The sequence below is a fragment of the Nannospalax galili genome, unplaced genomic scaffold, assembly GCF_000622305.1.
Source record: "Nannospalax galili isolate Female #2095 unplaced genomic scaffold, S.galili_v1.0 scaffold407, whole genome shotgun sequence".
Lineage (NCBI taxonomy): Eukaryota > Metazoa > Chordata > Mammalia > Rodentia > Spalacidae > Nannospalax > Nannospalax galili.
This window is the reverse complement of record NW_008355644.1, coordinates 461,620-484,787: the sequence shown is the minus strand read 5'-3', so window position 1 is coordinate 484,787 and position 23,168 is coordinate 461,620. Positions and strand designations below refer to the sequence as shown.

At 37.7% G+C, this 23,168-nt stretch overlaps 1 protein-coding gene across 8 annotated transcripts in view; it reads left to right on the top strand.

Moving 5' to 3' along the window:
• Positions 1-23,168, top strand: part of Usp3 (ubiquitin specific peptidase 3) — a 116,684-nt gene that overhangs the window by 65,537 nt on the left and 27,979 nt on the right. For all 8 annotated transcript variants that reach the window (XM_008853002.2, XM_029556075.1, XM_017803162.2 and 5 more), the window contains 5 exons: positions 7,380-7,463; positions 10,149-10,230; positions 11,300-11,382; positions 13,380-13,493; positions 16,159-16,272. In XM_008853002.2, the coding sequence (XP_008851224.1) occupies positions 7,380-7,463; positions 10,149-10,230; positions 11,300-11,382; positions 13,380-13,493; positions 16,159-16,272 (477 nt within the window). The remainder of the gene's footprint in view (positions 1-7,379; positions 7,464-10,148; positions 10,231-11,299; positions 11,383-13,379; positions 13,494-16,158; positions 16,273-23,168) is intronic.

Here is a 23,168-nt window from a genome sequence, read left to right as displayed (position 1 = left end):
TTTTTAAAAAGATTTTTTATTTATTTCTATTTTATGTGTATGGGTTTATTGCCTGCATGTATGTAAGTGCATCTCCTGTGCACCTGGTACCAACAGAAGCCAGAAGAGGGCATTAGGTCCATTGGAACTGGAGTTAAGGATGAGTGTTTTTCACCCTGTGGGTGCTGAAACTGAACTCCAGTTCTCTGGAAAAGCAGTAAGTGCCCTTAACCACTAAACTATCTCTCTAGGTCCCACTCAACCCCTTTTAAAATTAAACTTTTTAGAAAAGATTATTATTGTGTGTGGGGTCAGGTGTGGATGCATGCATGCCAGGACACATATGTAGAAGTCAGAGGACAACTTGCAGGAGTTGGTTCTCTCCTTCTACCGTGTAGGTGGGGATTGAATACAGGTCGTCAGCTGTGGTGGCAAGTGCCCTTACCCACTCAGCCATCCTGCTGGACCAAATTTAGTTATTTATAGTTTATAGTTAATATAGAATTATAGAACAGGTATATCTTAGCTGCCCTAAATTACCAGTGCTATATAACAGAGAAATGATTTTAACTTTTCCAGTAGCTACTTATGAAAGCAAAAAGACAGCATTCACCATTGTAACCAGAATATTTCCATGTAAACGTATAATCAATAAAAATTCATTACTAGAGCAGTTGGTTTGATTTGGAAGCAAAAACTTATCAGTTACAAAACATCTGTTAAGTAAATAGATGAGCTCTTGTACTAGCTCCCCAAAATGAAATTCCAATGGGCATTATATAAAACTAAAACTCAAGTCTGAGTTTATCTGTATCAATAAAGCATTCTTCATATTTTTCTCTTAGATTTTGCAGTCAATTTACATAATGCTATTATAATTTAAATGTATACATCTATTATGTTGAAAATGTGTGAAATAATTATTGATTGGTGCTATGAAAAGCTTTGCTTTAAAAATTTTTTTATATTTTTATTTTATGTGTATGAATGTATTGCCTGCATACATGTAAGTGCCTGATGTTGTGCAGTGCCTGCAGAAGTAAGAAGAGGGCATCAGATCCCCCGGAACTGGAGTTATGAACAGTTGTTAGCTGCCGTGTGGGTGTTGGGAATTGAACCCGGGTCCTCTGCAAGAGCAACCAGTGCTCTAACTGCTGAGCCATCTCTCTAGCCCTGAAAAGCTTTGCTTTTAACATAAATTTTTGTATCTATCAAGCTAGGGCATAGATAACCTGTTCTCTTCATGGAACTTTATATTGAGCTTATGTGTCTACACTGTTTTATAGGAAAAACAGTGTAAATTGCACAGAGATTTCTAAAAATTGCTGATTTTATTCTTTGAGTGTTTACTATTAGTATTTCTTTTGTTAGAAAACTATTTTATTTTTGAGGCAGGGTTTTGGTGTAAAGCGTGGGTTGGCCTCCAACTCATGTGCCTCCTTCAACCTCTCAAGTACTGGCATTATGGGCTGGTGCCAACACACCTGGCCTGACAGTGTAGTAAATCTTGGTAAACTCTTCCACAACTCAAGCAGTTAACACTGGCAGAGAATATATGGATATATAGTCATTAAATTAATGCTCTTCTTTTAATTTTAATAGTTCCCATGCTTGTCATGACTCATAACATTTGTAGAGTATGTTGAATAATTTTAATTATTGCCTTCATGATATAATTGGTCTCAGAGCATAAATACTTGATGTATATCATAGTGGAACAAAATAAAAGGTAAATAATTGCAACAAATCCATATTTTTGATTGAACATTATCTTGTAGAAATTTTTCATATCTAGCTGAAAATGACAAATGTAAAAAAACTAAAAAATACTTAAAACATGAATTTGATATATGTTAAAAATTAAAAAAACACTTAAAACATGAATTTGATATATTTTACTTTTGCAGTGCTGAGGACCACACAGGCTAGGCAAACACTGTACTACTGAGCTATATCCCTGAGATCAGCTTTTTTATTTTTAATTATTTTATTTATTATTTTTATTTTATGTTTATGTGTGTATTGCCTGCATGTAGGTAAGTGCACCCATGTCGTGCAATGCCTACGGAGGACAGAAAAGGCTATCAGATCTCCTGGAACTAGAGTTATGGACAGTTGTTAAGAGATCAGCTTTTTTTAAGATTGCAAATAAATGAAAGTATTTCTTTGTAAAATTGGAAGCCATTTGAGACACAACATATTCACGTATTAGTTTGACAGTTATCTCTTACCTTAAATTCTAGTTAGCTTTCTGTTGCTGTAATGAAACACAGACCAAAAAACTTGGGAAGAAAGGGTTTGTTTTTTTATTTTTAATTTTTTAATTTTTTGTGTGTATATGAGTGTATTGCCTGCATGTGTCCAAGTGCACTCATGGCAGGTAGTGCCCGTGGAGTTCAGAAGAGGGCATCAGATCCCCTGGAACTGGAGTTACGAATAGTTGTTAGCCACCATGTGGGTTCTGGGAATCGAACCCAGGTCTTCTGCAAGACCAGCAAATGCTATTAACTGCAGAGACATCTCTCCAGCCCTGATTTATTTTTTCTTAATCTTCCAAGTGACAGTCCTTCACTGAGGGAACTCAAGGCAGGAATCTGGAGGCAGGAACTGAAGCAGAGACCATGGAGGAACACTGCTTACTGACTTGCTTCTCTAGCCCATACTCAAATTGCTTTAAAATTAAAAAAAAAAAATTTATGAATATTTTTGCCTGCATGTATGTAAATGCACCATGTGCTTGCAATCCCTGTGGAGGCCAGAAGAGGGCATCCGATCCCCTGGAACTGGAGTTATGGATGGTTGTTAGCTACCATGTGGGTTCTGGGATCTGAACCTCGATCCTCTCCAAGAGCAGCCAATACTCTTAACAGCTCAGCCATCTCTCCAGCCCCAGCTTTTCTTTCTTATACAACCCGGGTGCCACCTGCCCATGGTACCACCCATGTAGTGGGCTGGGCCACCCTACATCACTTAACAATGAAGAAAATGCCTTGTAGACATCCCCAGGGACCAGTTTGATGAAGGAAATTCCCCAATTGAGGTTCTCCCTTCCTAGATGTGTCAAGTTGACAAATGATGCTGTTCAGCATACTATGTAAAAACTCATCTAAAGCTGAAAAATAAAAGTACTGGGAATTTTTTAAATACTAACTTTACTGATCTTTAATATTGTTAGAAAGGTCCTTTATTCACTGCTAGTTGGTAGAGGCTCAGTTACAGATCTGTTTTGTGAAATATCCACTTTCATTTTTCTTCATAACTTTAATTTCGTTCACCAAAATATTTAAAATTTTCATCTGTTTGTAAATGGCTTTGTTTCTGGAGTAAGAATCTAGAAGTCATATGGCTTAAATCCTTTAAAAATTGCTAACATGTTTTTGTTTGATATGTAATTTCTTATGTCATAGAATATGACCAATTTCCTGAATTATTTTTTGATCGAAATATAACATGTTAAAAATGCATTCTCTGAAAATTTCTCTTTAATACTGTTTCTTACCTCAAAATTTTTTACAGCTTTAAAACTTTTCTCAGAGCAAACTGCACTTTCATTCTTCATTAAATTTGTGATATATCTTCATTGTTTTTGTTTTTTAATCTCTGCTGGATTCTGTCTTAATAGTGTATCTTCAATTGAATGTCAATTTTTTTTTCATTCTTTGTGTATGTGTGGTGCATGTATGTGTGTGCACATGTGAAGGCGAGGGGTCAGCAACAAATGTCCTTCTCCATTGCTTCTATGTCTTATTATTTTAAGCAGATTTGTGTGTGTGTGTGTGTGTGTGTCTCGGTATGTGCAAGTGAGTGCAATACCCATAGATGCCAGAGGTTGTCAGGTCTCCTGGAGTTGGAGTTACAGGCATTTGTGAGCATCTTGATATAAGTGCTCGGATTTGAATTCTGGTCCTCTAGAAGAACAGTCCATACTCTTTTAACTACTGAACCATTTCTCAGCCCTTGTCTCACTTTTGAGACAAGGTCTCTCATTGAACCTGGAGCTTGCTGTTTCAGCTAGGCTGGCAGCCAGCATTACGTGGATGCTGGGGATTCGAACTCAAGTCCTTGTGCTTGTACAGCAAGCAGTTAACCTACAGAGCCCTCTCCCCAGCCCCTCCATTCTTATTTTTTGAGCTTGGAAAATTAATTACAATGAAGTAGTAATATTTCCATTTACTAATTACAATTTACATAGGCATTCCTGTAACTGGTGCTGTCTGCATAACATGTTGAAGTAAACATATTACATTGCCATACTGTTCTCTAGGAAAATCATTTGACTCTGTTGATACAAACTAGATTGGTGATGTCCTCCTGTGTAATGCTAGAAATGATGCAAACACCTAACCTGTACATTGTATTGCATTCTACGGTGGACTGTGAAATTGTATTTAATAGAAAAAGGTTTATGTGTATTAATGCTTTGAGAATTTAATACAATTGATTTTGATCATATTCACCTCCAACCTCCAGCTCTTCCCAGATCCACCCCCACATCCCTACCCCCAAACTTCAGATCTTTTTTTTTTTAAAAAATAAAATAACCCAGGTGGCTTTAATTTCTGCTGCCCATATACTCCTGGTGTAGGGCCTTCCACTGGAGCAAGGTCAACCTAATATAAACCACATCCTTAAAGAAAACTGACTCTTCCTTCCCCAGAAGCCATCAACTGTCCTGTCCATAGCTCTTCAGTTAGGCGTAAAGGCTCATGAACCCCCTTCCCGACTCCATGTTGACTGGCTTGATCTTATGCAGGACTTGTGCAGGCAATTATGGCTGCTGTGAGTTCATGAGTGTAGCATTTCAGAAAAAGGTTTTACATTGTATCAGATGATCTTTTTTTTTTTTTTTTGGTCTTTTTGAGACAGGGTCTTCCTATAGCCCCAGCTGGCCTGGAACTTGCTATGTAGACCAGGCTGGCCTTCAATTCACAGAGTTCTGCCTGCCTCTGGCTTCCAAATGCTGGAATTAAAGGTATGCACCACCATACCTGGCAAGAAAATCTTACATTAAGGAAACTTTCTAAAAATTCAGTTCCTCTGGTGGTACTTAGCTACATTAGCACAGCTCTAGAGTCTAGAGCAACTTACTTAGTTTGCTGATGAAAGTAGACTAGTTCAGCTGGAGAGAAGAAACAACTTGACCCAATTGAGCCAAACTGGTTAAGAACAGAGCAAAATTATAAATAAGTCTATATTTCAATATATAAAAATGTTACTTTAACAAATGTGATATTATATCCTAGTCTGAATCCATATCATACAAAAATCCCCCCAAATCCCCACAAAACCTGTAAAACTTTAAGAAACAAGTCAGTTATTTAATGTGAAACTAAGTACCCACTTCTGGGGCTGTTAGAGGTTCACTTTTCAGTTACATGTAGTGGCATCTTGCACTTACATCTCATCTAGTAAACCCTAGCAACTGGAGTGATTTTTGTTTTAAACACTTGAGTACTGTTTTGTCAAAACTATGCATAAATTTATGGAAATGAAATGAAATCTTAAGTGAGAAGTAGAGCAGTAATGTAGTACTGGGATACCCAGTGCCTTAAGCCCAGATTTATAAAGACAAAGTAGGCCTTAGCCTGCAACATTTATGCTGAGAGGAACAAAGAATTAAACCTTTTCATTGATTTAATTCCTCTATGCATTTGTCATAAAACTCATAGAGAATTTGTTCTTACAGTGGTGTTTCTATTATAGAAAGAGACAGTTCAGGGTGTAAAAGGTTGCTTTTGTTATTTGTGGAAATGTTAGAAATTGACCCTGGGAACTTGGACTATCTTAGAGAAATCTTCATTGATATCGTGCATGGTCAGTTAGTGAGGGTATGTGTTAAATAATTATCTAAGTGACATTGTAGCTTAAGTCTTTAAATACATTCACTTGAAACCTCACTCCTTCAAATAAATGTCAGAAACCATGTTTTTGCATGTAATTTTAAAAATTGCTTCTCCTTGCCACTTTTTAAAAATTGATTAATTACATACATATGAGATATTTTTTTGAATTATGTTATAGAGTGACCTACTTTTTACTAACTGCCATGCTTTCAGAGTTTTGTTTGCTCAGAAGCTATTTTTTTTGTTTACTAAACAAGTGACTTTATACAAAGCTGCGTTTATTAAAAAAAACAAAAATTTTGTCCTAGCCTGTAAGTTGTTTTTGTTAAAATTGACCTTTGTTAAAATTCCAGGAAAAAAAAAAAAAAGGGATGCTTTTGGACAAGTCAAAGTTTATCGAGTGATTCCTTGTATTATCTGCTATTGACTTGCTAACATGTAAACTATCAATATTTAAAAATAGTATAAACATTTTTCCTCAAAGCTTTAAGACTTTCTTATAAGATGCAAACTAGGGTTTCATACCTTTGTTTATGATGCCCAAGTCATCTGAATTCTATTTAATTAATATTTACAGTGTACATTTTTTAGTTTTTCTATTCAGATATCCTTGTAGGTTCTCTACATTTTAGTCTCTCTCCCAAACTCCCCTTAATTTGGGTTGAGAAGTGTCACTTTTGTTGACACAAAAGCATGACTCTCACCTCAAAGGGGATAAGAGATGGTTTATTCTGGAGCCAAATATGAGTGACCATGGCCTGGGAACATAGATTCAGGTTACCCCAAATTCCATGTTCCAGCATGGTAACAGTTGCCTTACATTTTTATAGTAATAGAACAAAGAAAAGTCATAAATCGAGACACTTTTCAAATACACTGGTGGATACATTCAGTAGGCAGGTCATAGCAAAGTGGGAGGGTTCTTAACTATAGGTCTTAGAGGTTGTATGATGACATTCTTAGCTTTTGGATTGGTGAGACCTGGTGGTCTGCTGTTAATACATTCTAAAAGATTTTTATCTGTTAGTCACAGGATGTTAGATCAGAAACAGAGGTGGGTAAGGAGTGGCTGTTTAGGGGGCTAAAGATGGCTCGAGATAAATGGTAATTAGACTCTGGACTGTAACATTACAAACTCTCCATAGTCTCTGGAGTGATAACCAGTTGTTCAGCCTTGCAGGAAGTTCATTCCAAGGTGCAGGAGTTCTTTTGGGGAACTTTTCTTTCACACCTTAAAGCTTTAGGCATACCAGAAAAGAATGTGAGCTTTTTGGTTCTTGTAGCTTGGTATCAGCTTATTTCATTTTCAAATGAAATACTGAGAGCTTTTAAATAAAAATGTAAAAAGAAGCTATTGCTCATTGTCTGTGTGGCTCTCCAAAAAGGCTCTTTAAAAAAAGCATTCCATTTCAGATTCCAAATGCTCTTTAAACTTACACTGTACTAGCTGCCTACAGAGCCATGTTACTGTCCTGGCAGCACCCAGCCCTTTTAGTGTTTGCATTGCTGTGATTTCCTCAAGCCCTTCATACACATTGATTGATATTTTCCTTGCAGTTATCGCTGTGATGATTTTGTGGTTAATGATACCAAGCTGGGCCTGGTACAGAAAGTGAGAGAACACTTGCAAAATCTGGAAAAGTAAGTAGCAGATCTTGGAAACCGAAAGGGGCTGCAGTGGGGCTGAGGGATCACTGAGTGGGATTTTTGTCTGTGAGTTCCATACCTTCATCATGTTTTTAATGTGAGTGAAACATTGATATGTGATTTTAAAAAAACCTTGAGTTTGTATATCTGAAACTTTGACCATATTTCATTTAGCATCTTATATTCAAGCTCCAAGAACTTAGTTTTTAAATTACTACCTGCGGATTTACAAGCTACTCAATTTACTTAGAATTGGGAATTTTGGTGGTGCAAAGAAGGAGGAAAAAAAGATATTAAGATAATTATAGAGTTATATTTGGCATTAGAAAGTTTCCTTTGAATGCATTAAAGATTTGCTTAGAAAGACTAAGATTTCTGTATTATTTTAAGAGAAATTAGGTTTAAGTGCCATAGTGTATGTTTTGCATCTATACTATGCCATAGGATCCCAGTCTCTCTCTCTCTCTCTCTCTCTCTCTCTCTCTCTCTCTCTCTTTTTTCTGTTGGAGCAGATATGTAACTTGAAATTACAAAGAGCTATGAATGCTTTGTGGTGACTTAATGAAAGAATTTATATAAAGATGTTTTTTGTTAGAGCCAAATTGCTTATTCAGATAAAACTTTGCTGGACCCAGCATTGAAGCCCTAAGTAGAAACACACAGCAATGCCTCTGCAGCCATGGTAGATAGAAGCCTGGCCCTGGAGTGACAGCTGACTTGAGTGAAGTGTGTGTAGTTCATCACAGATCACCCAGATCATCGGGTGCCATCTGCAATTTATTTTGGCAGTTGATATATTGAAAGCATTGTGAAAACATGACATCTAGTGGGGATGTGTGTGTGTGGGGTCCCTTGATGACTTAAAAATAAACTAGTAGAACATTTAAAGATAATATACCAACACTATATGGTGTCTATCTGTTAACCAAAGTCTTCTGTGCATCCTCACTGCCTAAACAGATTATAAAGCTATAAGGGAAGAGTCTAAAATAATTAAAACATTTTGGGTTTCAGGTACTTGTGTCATTTGACTACTTTTTTTCCAAAGTGAATTTAGCTCTTTCATTGGAACTGAGAAAACATGCTCAGTAGGATTAGAGACAGAGGCACCGGAAAAGCTTCTAATGTCACTGAGAAACTGACTTTAAATTTTAATTAAGTCTAAATTTAAATAGCCACATATAGTGAGTGACTACTCTTAGATAGTGTGGTTCTAGAATATTCTACCATTTTGAGAATCACTGAGGATAAAATGTAAAAACTTCTATTTTTAAGCTGGGCATGGTGGCATACGCTTTTGATTCTGGCACTTGGGAGGCAGAGGCAGGTGGATCTCTATGAGTTCCAGGCCAGCCTGGTCTACAGAGTGAGTTCCAGGCTAGCTAGGGCTACAGGGAGACCATGTTTCCAGAAGAGACCACCCCCCCCAAACAAACCCCAAACCCAACCATTTATTTTTAGCAGCCAAGTTCTTATGTAGATTAAACCTCCCAAAATAATATTCACTGTCACTATGTACATGTGTGTAACTTCTTCATTTATAGAATTTGTGAAGGAGTACTTTAATGCTATAATGTATGGAATTAATCCCTGATTAGTTTTGAAGATAGTAATGACTTTCTGATAATTTTAAGCAAAATATTTCTTTTGTCACGAAAAATTTTGAATGATTTATTTTTTTAATTGAATTTTTATATATTTCATATAGAACATCTTAATCATATTTATACCCCCTTTCCCATTGCCCCCACCCCCACCCCCAGTGGAATTCATACATTCTATCATTTGTGTTAAGGCCTATCCTGTCAAGTTAGTGTCCCCATTTGGCCCTCAGTGGAAGTTCATCCACTGAGGTCTAGTCAGCCTATCTAGAGTTTCTCCCTTTAAGGTGATCAGCTCTTTCTCACCCAGTAGTAATCAGTTGCAAATAATTCTTGGACTAAGATTGGGGCCTTCTGTCCATTTCCACAGTTCTGTTCTGGGTTTTGGTCAGCTTGAGTTTGCATGGGACTTGTGCATGCTGACACCATTGCTGTAGGTTCATATGAGAAGAGTCCCCAGAATCTGTAGGATGATTTCTGTTTGTTATGCACATCTACTCTGGTTCTTAGAAAAGTTTTGAATGATTTTTAAGAATTTTTAGTACTGTTTGGATTCATTTTGAAATGTCCTTTTTAGTAGAATTAAATCAGATGAATTTATACATGCCTATATCCTTGTGATTTATTATTCCTAACAGTTAGATCAGCCTACTAAGGCACTTGAGTGAAAGAAACATGGCACCTTTATCCAGATTAACAAAGAAGTAGCCTATATTTGAGACTGACTGTTAAATTTCTGTAAGACCTGGGTTTTCCTTCCATGAGGAATGGATCTTCTCAATTTTGAGAATCAATTAGGCACATAAAGTTGGGGAGTGGGCATGACTTACAGACTCCATGCTGGGAGTAACCTCTGGCTCATCCTTGCTGTGAGGGGCCATGGGGATTTCCAGGGAAATGAACTACTTTGCTTCAGCTCTCTTCAAATACTTGTGGGTCTGACTAGTCACTTGATGACCTCATAAAGCAGCGAGGCCGGGCCCTGAGCTCTAATGTGGAGGACAGCTTGAATTTATCCTTTGGCACTCTGTGTAGCATGTATACATTAATGTCTTTTTGACTGTTTTTATTTTAATAGCTCAGCTTTCACAGCTGACAGACATAGAAAAAGAAAACTGCTGGAAATCTCATCATTAAATAGCAAGTTATTAAAAGTGAATGTAAGTAATTAAAAGTTACTCGTATATAAGAATTAAGATCTAATCACTGTTTTGTTAGAACTCTAACAGTTGTTATTGCTCAATACAGACTTTTATGAATAAGTATCTTGATTTGGAGTGTTTTATAAAGTATTTTGCCACTTATATACAGTGTTTCCTAATAGGACCTAGTGAGTCTGTCAGTTCACTTTAATGCTTAGTCAGTCCTTACCCCATTTCACTTACTCCTAGCTTCTTTCTGATAAAATTCCCTCGTACAGATTCTCTTGGTTTGAACTTTTGGTAAGTGTTGTTTATGAGGGCTTTATTAATATAATTTCACCATGAAAGTATGCATCCTCAGTTTGAAAACCATTCATGAATTTAAAAATCGCAAAATGTTAAAAAAATATTTCAGCAGTATTTTTACCTTGCACTTAACCCTTTGCTGTCATGCTTGTCTTTTCTTTGGGCATGTGCTTAAAGTCTTAAGATTTTGTAGAAGCAGCAGCTAAGGGCCTCTCACCCATCTGAATTACAGGTAGCAATGCTTTGGATTGGATTGGAGGATTCACTTCCTGGTGTATTCAGGGATCTGGGGCATTTGTAGAACTAATCAGATAAACCAAGCCTCAGTTTTCAAGAGAAATTTAGGTAGTATTTTATGGTTCATACCCCATCACTAGGAAAACATATATTAGTCATTTGAGCATGCTTGACAGTTAAAAGTTGGAGTTTATATATTACTTGGGGCTTCTGCATTTGTAATTTTTCTATTTATTTTTTAATAGAATCTTGTAAAGATATTAACTCTGAAATTTTATTTCCCCTTTATGTATTTATGGTTCTTATTAATGCTTATTTCTTCACAATTGTCCAATAAGATACTCCTGTTTGGATCAGAACCAGTTTCAAAAATATCCATGCCCTTAACAACCCAGAGGGTTTGTCTGAAACACTCATTGGATAGAAGAGGTGCCCTTCCAGATTGGCATGGTGCTAGAGCTTCAGAGACCCTTGCTTAGCTTTGATGTTTGAAACAGCCAGCCAAGAGAAGGCAATGCTGATGACCTCTTCTTCCATTTTACAGGGAAGCACCACTGCCATTTGTGCCACAGGACTTCGGAATTTGGGCAACACATGTTTTATGAATGCCATCCTTCAGTCACTCAGGTAATGTTACAGACAGAGCTTTAATTATCTGACCTACAGGTTAAGGGCAAATGGTCAGTATTCAAATCTTGTTTTCTGCCTCTAACTCTTGTCTTTTGTCTTGGGGGAAGTTACCTCAACTCCCTGTGCCTTAACTAAGTAAAACTGAGGGGTAACAGTTTGGAAGTAAAAATAACTGTTAGCTGTTATATATTTCTCATTGCTTCTTGAATAAGCTGGAGCAAGGATTAGCAAACCTTTTCTGTGAAAGGCAAGATAGTAGATACTTTAGTATTTTAGATCATATACATGTCTCTCTCTTGTTTTATCCCCCTCTACTTTGTCTTATCTTTTTTTTTTTTTTTTTTAATTTAAATAACCTTTAAACTAAATGAAAAACCCAAGATAAATGTGATGGTGCATGCACATAATCCCTGCTATTTAGGAAGCTGAGGCAGGAAACTTTTGAGCTCAAGCCCAACCTAGACAACATAGCAGAACCTCATGGGTGTGTGTGTGTAAATTAAAAGGATAAGGCCAGGCATGGTGGTGCATGCCTTTAATCCCAGCACGTGGGAGGCAGAGGCAGGCGGATCTCTGTGAGTTCAAGGCCAGCCTGGTCCACATGATGAGTTCCAGAACAACAGGGGCTACAGGGAGACCCTATCACAAAAAGACCAAAAAAAAAAAAAAAAAAAAAAAAAAAAAAAGAATAAAACTCAATGTAGAAATGTAAAAGCTTACTGACTAGGGGGCTAGATTTGACCAGGGAAGACCCCTGGGCTATAGGGAACCCAGTTTAGAGAGCTTATTTGAGTCACTATCTTAGATACAAGGTCACATGCCTAGAAGATTTTCAGAGTGTGAGAAAGTGGTAAAAATAAGATAGCCAACAAGGCTGACCTCTGTAGAAGAAATTATTCTGAAAGTTTTATACTTTTAGATTTTAATGAGGCAAAGGCCTGAGTCAGTTATCTTCCCAATATACTTTGCAGATAAGGAGTGCCCTCTTTAAAGGTTCTGCTGCTTCACTTACCTATTCTTGTTTAAAAAAATCTTAGTTACTTCTGATTTGTCCCTATGATGCTATATAATTGTCTAAATAATATGGTTGGCTTTGTGCTTTGTTTTTATTTTTTGGAAATTATTTTATTGAATACTGGAAACAAGCACCTTAAGAAGAGAAAATTGGGACCTGGGGATATAGCTCAGTTGATAGACTGCCTGCCTAGCACACATAAGGCCCTGGGCTTGATTTCCAGCATCAAATAAACTGAGTTTGGTGGTACATGCCATAATCTCAGCCCTTGGGAAGTAAGGTAGGATGATCAGAAGTTTGAGGTCATCTTTGGCTACTACATAGGACGTTATAGGGAAGCCTGGAATATATGAGTCCCTACCTCAAAAGGAGAGTTGGGGAGATACAGATGGAGGGATGAGGAGGCTGGGTTGTGGTGGTAATAACTTATAGATAGAGAAGAAAATGGAATTTTGTTTTGTTTTGTTGAGACAGAGTCTCACTATGTCTCCCTGGCTGACCTGGAACTCATTATGTAGACCAGGCTGGCCTCAAACTCAGAGATTCACTTGCCTTTGTTTCCCAAGAGCTAGGATTAAAGGTGTGTTCCACCACCCCTGGAGAAAATTTGTAAAGAGAGATTTTCTTTTAAGTCATTTGTTCATTTCTACAAAGTTGTATATCTATACTGTTTCTTAGAGTGCATAGATAATGATAAAACTCATTGTAAAAGAATTGCACTGGCTGGGCATGGTGGTGCATGACTTTGGTCCCAGTACTCTAGAGGCAGAAGCAGACAGATCTCTTGAGTTCAAGGCCAACCTGGTCTACACATTGAGACCCTGTCCCCCGCCCCGCCCCCCAATCCCCAAATTTCCATTTAGTGCTAGATAATGAAACAAGTGAAAAAACTCTTGTGGATTTCATAGAACATTTTACCATCCTTCAAATTCTTTTCTTTTTTTTAAACAATAATTTTCTTCACTTCCTTTTAAAATAGTAACATTGAGCAGTTTTGCTGTTATTTCAAAGAACTGCCTGCTGTGGAGTTAAGGAATGGAAAAACAGCAGGAAGGCGAACATACCACACCAGGAGCCAAGGGGATAACAATGTGTGAGTTATCAGAAATGTCCTTTCTGGCTTTGAGCTGCAAAGCTCAGAGCTCTTCTGTGATTTTTATGTTATTTGAGTTAATACACACATTTAAAGAAACTCTTCTAAATTTTGTGTTTATGTAGTTCATAATTTAATAGTTGTTGGAATTGTTTTATTTTTGCTTACTATAACATGAAAAATAAGTTTAGCACTGTACTTGAATCTTCATAGACATCTGTATAGGCACAGAATTCTAGGTGTAGTCTTACGTGTCACTAGTTCATCTGAATTTGTTCATCTGGTAGGTAAACCTCTTTGGGCTAATAAAATTAATAGTCAACTTTGAGTTGATATGGAAAGCTTAAAAATAGAGAAGTAACTAAAAAATTATTTATGTGTGTGCATGTTCATCACACGTGTGCAGTGCCCAAGGAGGCCAGAAGAGGACATCAGATCCCCTGATACTGAAGTTACAGGTGGTTGTGAATCACTCAATGTGGGTGCTGGGAACTGAACCCTGATCCTCTGTAAAAGCAATAGATGCTCTTAACTGCTGAGCCATCTCTCCAGCCCCCAGAGAAGTGATTATTAAGGACCAGCTTACATTCAAATTTATTGTAGCTTTGCCCTATTTGGGGTTCAGAAGTTCTGTAATATTATCACAATAGTATAGTGCAATTTTTCATACCTTTATTAATAAAGAGCTGTGACTTACCTATGAATAGGTTTCTGTGCCTGCCCATTTCATTCCCTCACAACCCTATTCCCACTATTCTGAAAGGCTGCCCTGGCTCTGTGGCTGAGGGAGAGTTGGAAAGATTATGGTCGAAAGAGCAATGAAATGAAGAGGAAAAAATACATGTGCACAAAAGTTAAGGGAAGAACTACAGTACTTGATGTATTAGTGTTATTTAGGGTTTGGTTATAGCCTGCAAAAATTGCCTCTGGTTGATTTAGCCAAAAATGGATTTTCTTAAAGGGCTGTTGGTAAGCTAACGTTATTGAATGTGTAGAAAATCAGGTCTAGAGCTTATACCACAGCCACAGAAGAATCACAGAGAACTGTCCTCTAAGGACACTGCCATTTCCACTGTGCAGCGTGATGGCCGAGCTCCTGCTGCCAACAGTACTGGGGGCAGTGCTGGTGAGCATGGCTGTTGCTGAGGATTTGGTGCTGTTCCTGCTGCTTTGTGTCAGTTAACTCCTGCTTCAAATGCCCAGAACCTAGGCTACGTACCTTTGCTCTGACCAAACCTAGACTATGTACCTGTGCTCTAACTGCAAAGAAGAATAAGAAAGTAAGCACCTTTTGTTTCAGTGTCTGTGGTGGGAGGCAGGCCAGTATATAAGTTTGTGTCTCAGGTATCAGTTGGATTACAGGGTTGAGAAAGAAGATATGGAGACTGTCTAAGATAACCTTAGTCAACTTTAGTCAACTATCCTGTGATGGAGATACTGAGAGATAAAGTAATTGAATTTGAAGTATATCAGTTTAGGTATATGCATATAAAACAAAAATTAACCATAACTTAAACATCCATGGTTTATTTTATCATGAAAATTTAGAAGTTATCAGTCCAGGGCTATTTCACAAAGTGATCATACTTCTCACTCTTTTACAGCAGCCCTAAGGTGGGGTTTTTACCCACATAGACCCAGATATTGTGGGAGCTCCATCATTACTAGTGTTTTCTAGCTAGTGGGAAAAAGAAGGGATTAATAACTATTCTTTTATTCTTTGAGGAAAATTCCCCCAGAATTGGGCACACTCCTAGGTTTTTATCCTGGGAGTTTATATCCTTGGTAAAATGGGGGTTCTGTTTCTATGAGAGAAGAAAATGGCTGTTGAGGAACAGCAGACACAGAGCAGTAGGTATATAGTTTGAGCAGCTTTACACACAGAGTTTGACATGACAAGAGGATGTCCAATAAAAAGTTCCTGTTAGAGACCATAAAAACCTGACTAAAGGGGCTGGAGAGATGGCTCAATGGTTAAGAACACTGAATGTTCTTGCAGAATACTAGGGTTCAGATCCCAGCACCCACATGGCAGCTAACAACTGTCCATAACTCCAGTTCTAGGGGATCCAATGCCCTCTTCTGTCCTCCACGGGCATTGCATGACACGGGTGCACTTACCTACATGCAGGCAATACACGCATATACATAAAATAAAAATAATAAATAAAAAAATTTTTATAAAAAAAGCCTGACTAAAAAGAGTCATGAGAAAGTTTCTCTTAGATTTGGGTTTGGGGTTGTTGGTGTGGAGCTGAAGAACTAAACTTTGTGGCCATATGCACTGGCTGAAGCAGAGATGAGCAGATGATCAGACTTACAGCTGGGAAGTACCTAGTGAGGGGAAGAAGGGAAAGCGCTGGAGATGGGAAGGAGATTCTGTTGCTTGCTTTATTGTTTGTGTGTTTGTTTTAAAGTCAGTGGACAAGTACTGTAGCACTTGTATATATTCAAAGATAACTTTGTAGTTAAAATGTTGTTTTGTCAGTAATTACTGCTGTTTATATGGGTTTTTGAAACACTAAACTGTCAGACTTAGTTCAGAAAAGACTAAGCCCTTTTAAAATTCTCATTTTTCCTTATGTATTTTAGACAACTGAATCTTATGCATTGAAATAGCAGTCTTTCATGGATGCTAAGGGTATCAACCATTCCTCTTTTCTAGGTCTTTGGTAGAAGAGTTTAGAAAGACACTCTGTGCTTTATGGCAAGGCAGCCAGACTGCATTTAGTCCAGAGTCCTTGTTTTATGTTGTTTGGAAGATTATGCCTAACTTTAGGTAAGTATTAAAGAAGGATGTTAAAAAACATTGTCTTTATTCTCCTTCTCAAATAATTTCTTATAAAATTGGTGTTACTTTAATTAGTACTTTTATTAGATGGACAGAAATGACTCACTAAACATTTATTTATTTTTTTGGTCTTTTTGAGACAGGGTCTCCCTGTAGCCCCAGCTGGCTTGGAGCTCACTATGTAGACCAGGCTGACCTTGAACTCACAGAGTTCTGCCTGAGTGCTGGGATCAAAGCCATGCACCACCATGCTCGGCTGTTTAAAGCCTCTATAAATAACTTACATGTGCTAGGAAAATGTAATAGATGACAAAATTTCCTTGATTCTTTGAAAATCTTACAAAGGACCAATTGCCATTATATACTATCTTTTTTTTCTAATTTATTTTTATTATTTTTTATTTTATTTTATTGTGAGTGTATTGTCTGCATACATGTAAGTGCACTCGTGCAGTGCCCACAGAGGTCAGAAGAGGGTGTCAGATCCCCTGGAACTGGAGTTATAGACAGTAGTTAGCCACCATGTAGGTGTTGGGAGTTGAACCTGGGTCCTCTGCAAGAGCAGCCAGTGTTCTTAACTGCTGAGCCATCTCTCCAGCCCCTGATTTACTATCTTAATATTCCAACTAAAGGGATGAAATAAGGACTAGGATTGGGGCTCAGTGGCTCATGCTTGCCTGGCATGTGTGAGGCCATAGCTTCAATCCTTAGTACTGCCACAAACAAGCTCAGAATGAACAAACCAACCATCAAAACCTCCCTTAACAATCAAGAATCAAAACCAATGGAAACCCATGGTACTAGACACTTCTGTACAGATTTTGGAGCTCTGGAGAGACTAATGTTCATTTGGAGTCTTGCTTTGGAAGGTAGCAGAGCTACATCCTACTTATTCATTCTTTCTCTCTGATCACCTGTGCTGTCAGAGGAGTCCTACCTTCCAGTTAGCCATCTCTGTGAGAATTCAAGTCATGACAGATGTGGGGCACTGCAGTGTTTGCCATGTTTGACTGATTTTATTCTGTAGCAAGTTGTGGTTCTTACAAGTCATGATTTTGGCACCTCACATATATCCCCTGCTCTACCTATTTTTTGTTGATGTGATAAAAATTTACAACTCCCAGGTCATAATCCATTACTCTGGGAAGTCAGGGCAGGAACTCAAGCAGGAACTTGGAGACAGGAACTGAGACCATGGAGGAATGCTGCTTACTGGCTTGCTTCCCTCTGACTTGATCAATTACTTTTCTTTAACAGCCAAGGCCCACCTCCCAGGGATGGCACCATCCACAGTGTGATGGACCTTCCTACATCAATTAATTTAGAAAATACCTCACAGACATGCCCACAGGCCAGTCTGACTGAGGAAATTCCTCAGTTGAAGTTCCCCTCCTAGGTGACTCTAGTTTGTATAGAGTTGACAGAAACTGCACACTGTAGTAATGTCACCTGATAGATTACTTCCAGTAAGGGAAAAGTTTAAAAGGTAACAACATCAAAGCTCTGTAATTTGTTGCCTGGCTAAGAGTCCAGCCTTTGAGTATCTGACTTAACTACTGTGTTAACATTGGTCTTTGTTTTCAAGGAAACATCTTTTATGTATCATTCTCTTTTAATCTCTTCTCAGGAGAGACTCAAAAGAATTTTAGATTTCCTGACTCTTAACTAGGAGAGGTAGAAATAACTTTAAATGCCACTAATCACTAATCAGTGGACTTAACGTAACTTTTTTTTTTTTCTAATGTGTATGAGTGTATTGCCTGCATGTATGTGAGTGCATCTGTGTCGTGCAATGCTGCGGAGGTCAGAGGAGGCCTTCGGATTCCCCTGGAACTGAGTTAAGGATGGTTTGTAGCTGCCATGTGGGTGCTGGGAATCGAACCCGGGTCCTTTGCAAGAGCAGTCAGTGCTCTTAACTACTGAGCCATCTCTCCAGCCCCCAATGTAACTTTTTTTTAAAAAAATATTTTTATTTTGTGTGTATGTGTATTTCTTGCATGTGTGTAAGTGCACCCATGACGTGCAGTTACTGTAACATCTCTAACATAATCACTTAGTTAAGATCTTGACTACAGTCAAGAGTTTTATTATTGTATAATAATAGTTCCCATTTACTGAGTGCCTACTATGTGGTAAGCCCTAAGTATTTTACATCTGATTCTTCTTTTTTTTTTTTTTCACAAAACAAAAAAGTAGCAAAAACTTCTAGATAAGGCTGCATGTATTACCCCCTAAATTTAGAGAAGCCAAAAGAGAAAAGCTACTTGTTCAGCCTTATACATCTGCTTCGTGGTATGACCAAAATTAGAACCCAAATTGTTAAGGAGTTGATTAGTAACAGACATTTTGGCAGCAGTTTGTTATTCTGCCTTAGGCTACTAGTATAACATTTCCTTGGTGCCCAGGCCCTTCATTCTTCAATGTTTAGACACATCATACTTCCTTCATACAGTGTAATCTGCTTTTCTCTAAACATTCCACGTCTCAGGGCTGGAGAAGTGGCTCAGAGGTTAAGAACACTGGCTGTTCTTGCAGAAGACCCAGGTTCCTACCCCAGCACTCACATGGCAGCTAACAACTGTCCATAACTCCAGTCCCAGAGGATCCGACAGCCTCTTCTGTCCTCAGTGGGCATTGCATGACACTGGTGCACTTACCTACATGCAAGCAATATACTCATACACATAAAATAAAAATAATAAATATTAAGCATTTCCACATCTCTACCCTTCTGGTTTCTGTAACCCAATTGTGAGCATGGTTAATTTTTTAAAAAATTTTATTGAATTTTTGTTTTCATACAATTTGATCCCCTCTCCTATCCGCACTGAAGGACATGGGTGCACCTACATACATACATACAGTAAAGTTTATAAAATCTTATTTGTATCCCCAAATGTCCTTCAGTGTGGGTCCATCCCTGGAGCCTGGTAAACCTTCTAAGAGTCTCATCCCTGTAAGAGACTGTCTTTCTCCATCCCAGTAGCCAACAGTTGCCAAAATTTGTTTAGGTTGGGGTTTCTTACCCACTTCCCCATGTCTATGCTGGTATTTTGTCTGGTTTGAGCTTGCATAGGACTTGTGCATGCTGTCACCATTGCTGTGAGTTCATATGTGTAACTGACCAGCTGTCTGAAAAACTAGATTTTAACTGTTTAGCTTACGAATTTTAGTATTCCTACTGATGAAGGGAAAGAACTTCAGAAAAAGATAACCAAGTTGAGGAATTTACGTCGTCTCTGGGGTGATTTCTGATACTTTCGAACTCTTAAATTCCTTAATCACTTAATTGAATCACTTAATTCACTGCAGAGAATAAAGTGCCTTTATATTCTCAACTGAGCTTTCTTCTAGTTCTGCATTAATTGAGATTGTTCCTTCTTTTCATGTAATTAATGTTGAAAGACCAAGATAAAGCTTAGCACCCAAGTGTGAGCGGGGACGTGGGGTTTTCCTGTTAGTAGGTTCTTGAGCTGATTAATGCCACTGGAGCCCCTGAGGTGGGGCTTTCTTCTCGTGGCTCTTACTGCTTCTGGTGCAGGTGAGATTCTTAAACCATGACTGTGTGGTAGCATAGTGAATCTTGAATTGTGTTCCTATTATATTATAATTCCAAACCATTTTTTTTAATTTCCTTGATTAATACAGAAGAAAGTCTGGGGAACTTGAATCCCTGGAATGAAATTTGAGGTCTCTGAAACATAAACATGTAGAAGTGGGAGGAACTTTCATCTACTAAACGAATGTGGATAAAAACACTCTAAATGTGGTAAACAGCTTTGGATACAGAAATGAAGGCTCCCATGCCTCTCAAACCAAAAACCAAAAACAGTTACCTAGCAGGGAAAATTTTCCTCAAGTTTTGACCGTTTTCAATATACGTCTGTTTATCGTGCATACGGCTTCCTAGTATGCCCAGCCTTTTCTATCCTTTTTCATAAAGATAGATTAAAATTTAGTAGGCAAAATACAACATGGCTCAAAATTTAAAGATTAAGAATATACAGTTTTTATTATTCCATCATTTCCTAGATATCCTTCTGTTTTCTGGAAGCAATCATAGTTATTAGATTTCTGTATATCTTTTCAATGATAGTCTGTGTACAAGTGTGTGTATGTGATTTTAAACACAAGTAATATATTCTCTTTTCTCAGCTTTGACATGATTGATATTAGTATGTAGCTTCCTCAGTCCATTTTATGTCTGTATTATTATACATGTAGGAGTCCTTTACCTCTGGCTCTATTGATTTGTTTCTAGGGTTTTTTTTTTTTTGCCTTGAAACAGTACTGAAATGATTAGTCTTACACATACAGATATCTGAAAGAGGACTTGTTGCATCAAAGCTTAGATGCTTTTGTAAAAGACAATTCAGATGGTCTTTTATATTGACCTTATTTCCCTTACATGATTTTGCCTTGTTTTGATGTCTTGGCCTGTAGTATTTACCTTGTGATACCACCTCTTTCTTCAGGGTTGAGCCTCTTGATAAATAAAAGTCATTGTGGTATTCACTTGCTTTTTGCATCACCTTCCAAGTATTTCTACTTCCTTGTACAACCTAATTTGCCTTGACTTCCTAAAACATAACTTTTTAGTTTTTTTGTTTGCTTGTTTTGAGACCAGGCCTCCCTGTAGCCCTAACTGGCCTGGAACTTGCTACATAGACCAGGTTGACCTCTTAATCTCAGAGAGCTCCACCTGCTTCTGTCTCCCGAGTGCTAGGATTAAAGGTATGTGCCACCACACCCGGCTAATTTTTTAGTATTTATTACAAAATCAGTTTTGGGGGCTCAAGTGATGGCTAAGTGGTTAAGAGCACTGGCTCCTTTTGCAGAGGACCCAGGTTTGGTTTCTAGCACCCACATGATGGTTAATAACTGTCCATAACTCCAGTTCCAGTGGGTTCCCACACATTCTTCTGACTTCCATGGGCATTGCATGACATGGGTACACTTACATACATGCAGGCAATACACTCATATACACAAATAAAAAAATAAATAAAATATTAAAAAAATCAGTTCTTGTTATAATTAATGTCTAAAAGTAATGAGAGAATTACTGAATTATTTATGAATTATTTATATGAATTATTTATTATTCTTCTTGGCTTTATAGACAGTATAAAAGATCTTTGTACAAGGTCTTTTATATTTGTAAAAGATGACTTTAAAAATACTATGCTATTTTATATTTAAATAGTATTAATTCTTCTAGCTAGGAAATATACTATTGTATGCTTCTATATTCATTTGTAAACTCATTCATTCTGTCCTTTTTGATTTTTGATGTTTTTGTCTTAAGGAAACATTGGACAGAAATAACTCGATATATTTTAGTTTTGCAGATATTTTGGCTAAAACAATAACTTAGAATTTATGAATGTTAAAGATACTTTAAATATGACTAGAACCTAAAATTCTGCTAGATGTGCAGTCATCCTAATGAAAGTTCATTCTGTGAAAAGCTATTAATGGGCCAGGAGTGATGGTACACACTTGCAATCCTTGCTCTCAGGAGTCTGAGACGGGAGGAGTGGCAAGTTTGAGGTGGGTTACATAGATTCTTTCCCATCCTATCAGATAAGTGTTCTACCGCTGAGTGATTCCCTTCCTTTTTGAGCCAGTGTCTTGCTAGGTTGGCCTTGAACTTGTGATCTTCCTGCTTCATTCTCCTGAGCAGCAGGGCGTACAGGCTATGAAGATCACTTCCATAAAATTGTTTTTTTTCTCATTTGAAACGGGGGTCTTACTGCATTGCCCAGGCAGGCCTGGAACTTGGCAATTCTCCTGCCACTGCCTCCTGAGTTACTGGCATGGAACACCATGCTTGGCTGCTTCTCTGCTCTAATTCCTCTTTAGTCTTAACCAGCTGATAGATTATGGATTGGTACTGCACCTAAACAAAGAATAGTTAGTAATGCACAGATATGCCAACTATGATGTTTCTATTATTCAGAACTCACACTTGACCAGGTACACGGGAACTTGTTTTTGTTATTCTGTATTGGAATAGGTAATTGTTTTTAAGATTTGGGTAAATTTGGTTTGTCTTCATTGTGCCACAAGTTGCTGAAGAGCCTGTGTTTTTCTGTACCCTGCTGCAGCGGTGTTTTTTTTTCTTGGCCTTCCATTCAGAGAGGACATTTTCAGATTCTTTAGGCTTCCTGTATTTGCAGTGTGATTTTTCACACCACCATTTTGACAGATTTTTCTGTTGTAGGCATTGAAGAAAAGAGGATAATCATAGGTCAAAAGCAAGTGAATATAAACAACCCTGTTAGAATTGAAGCCTTTGTTAATTCCATCTGTCTTCTTTTCTCTTAGTTCTGGTCTATCACAGACACCATGTCGGTCTTCATACATCCATTTTCTCAGCTTACAAGCTGAGTGACATTGCTGAAACATGTATACAAAGCATAATCAATGTGCATGTGAATGTGAGTAATGTTTAATCTATCATGATTAAAAAGCAAGAGAAACTTAAGGTCACTACAGAGGTGTTCTGAAGCCTGGATTGTATGACTGGGAAACAACTGAAAAATATCTCGTCAGTTTGTTGCGAATTTTAGATACTAAACAATATTTAGAAGACTTTCATATACATTAATGAGTCTTATAAGTGTTTTAAAAATGGAATTATGCCAGGTGTGGTGGCATACTACTTTAGTCCCAGCACTTGGGAGACAGAGGCAGGCGGATCTCTGTGAGTTCAAGGCCAGTCTGGTCTATATAGTGAGTTCCAGGACAGCTGGGGTTATAGGGACACCCTGTCTCAAAAAGACCAAAACAACAACAACAAAAAACTGGAATTATAGGGAACACATACTCTCTTTTATGGAATGAAATGTTGCCCAGTTCTAGAATAAAAAATAAGAGCC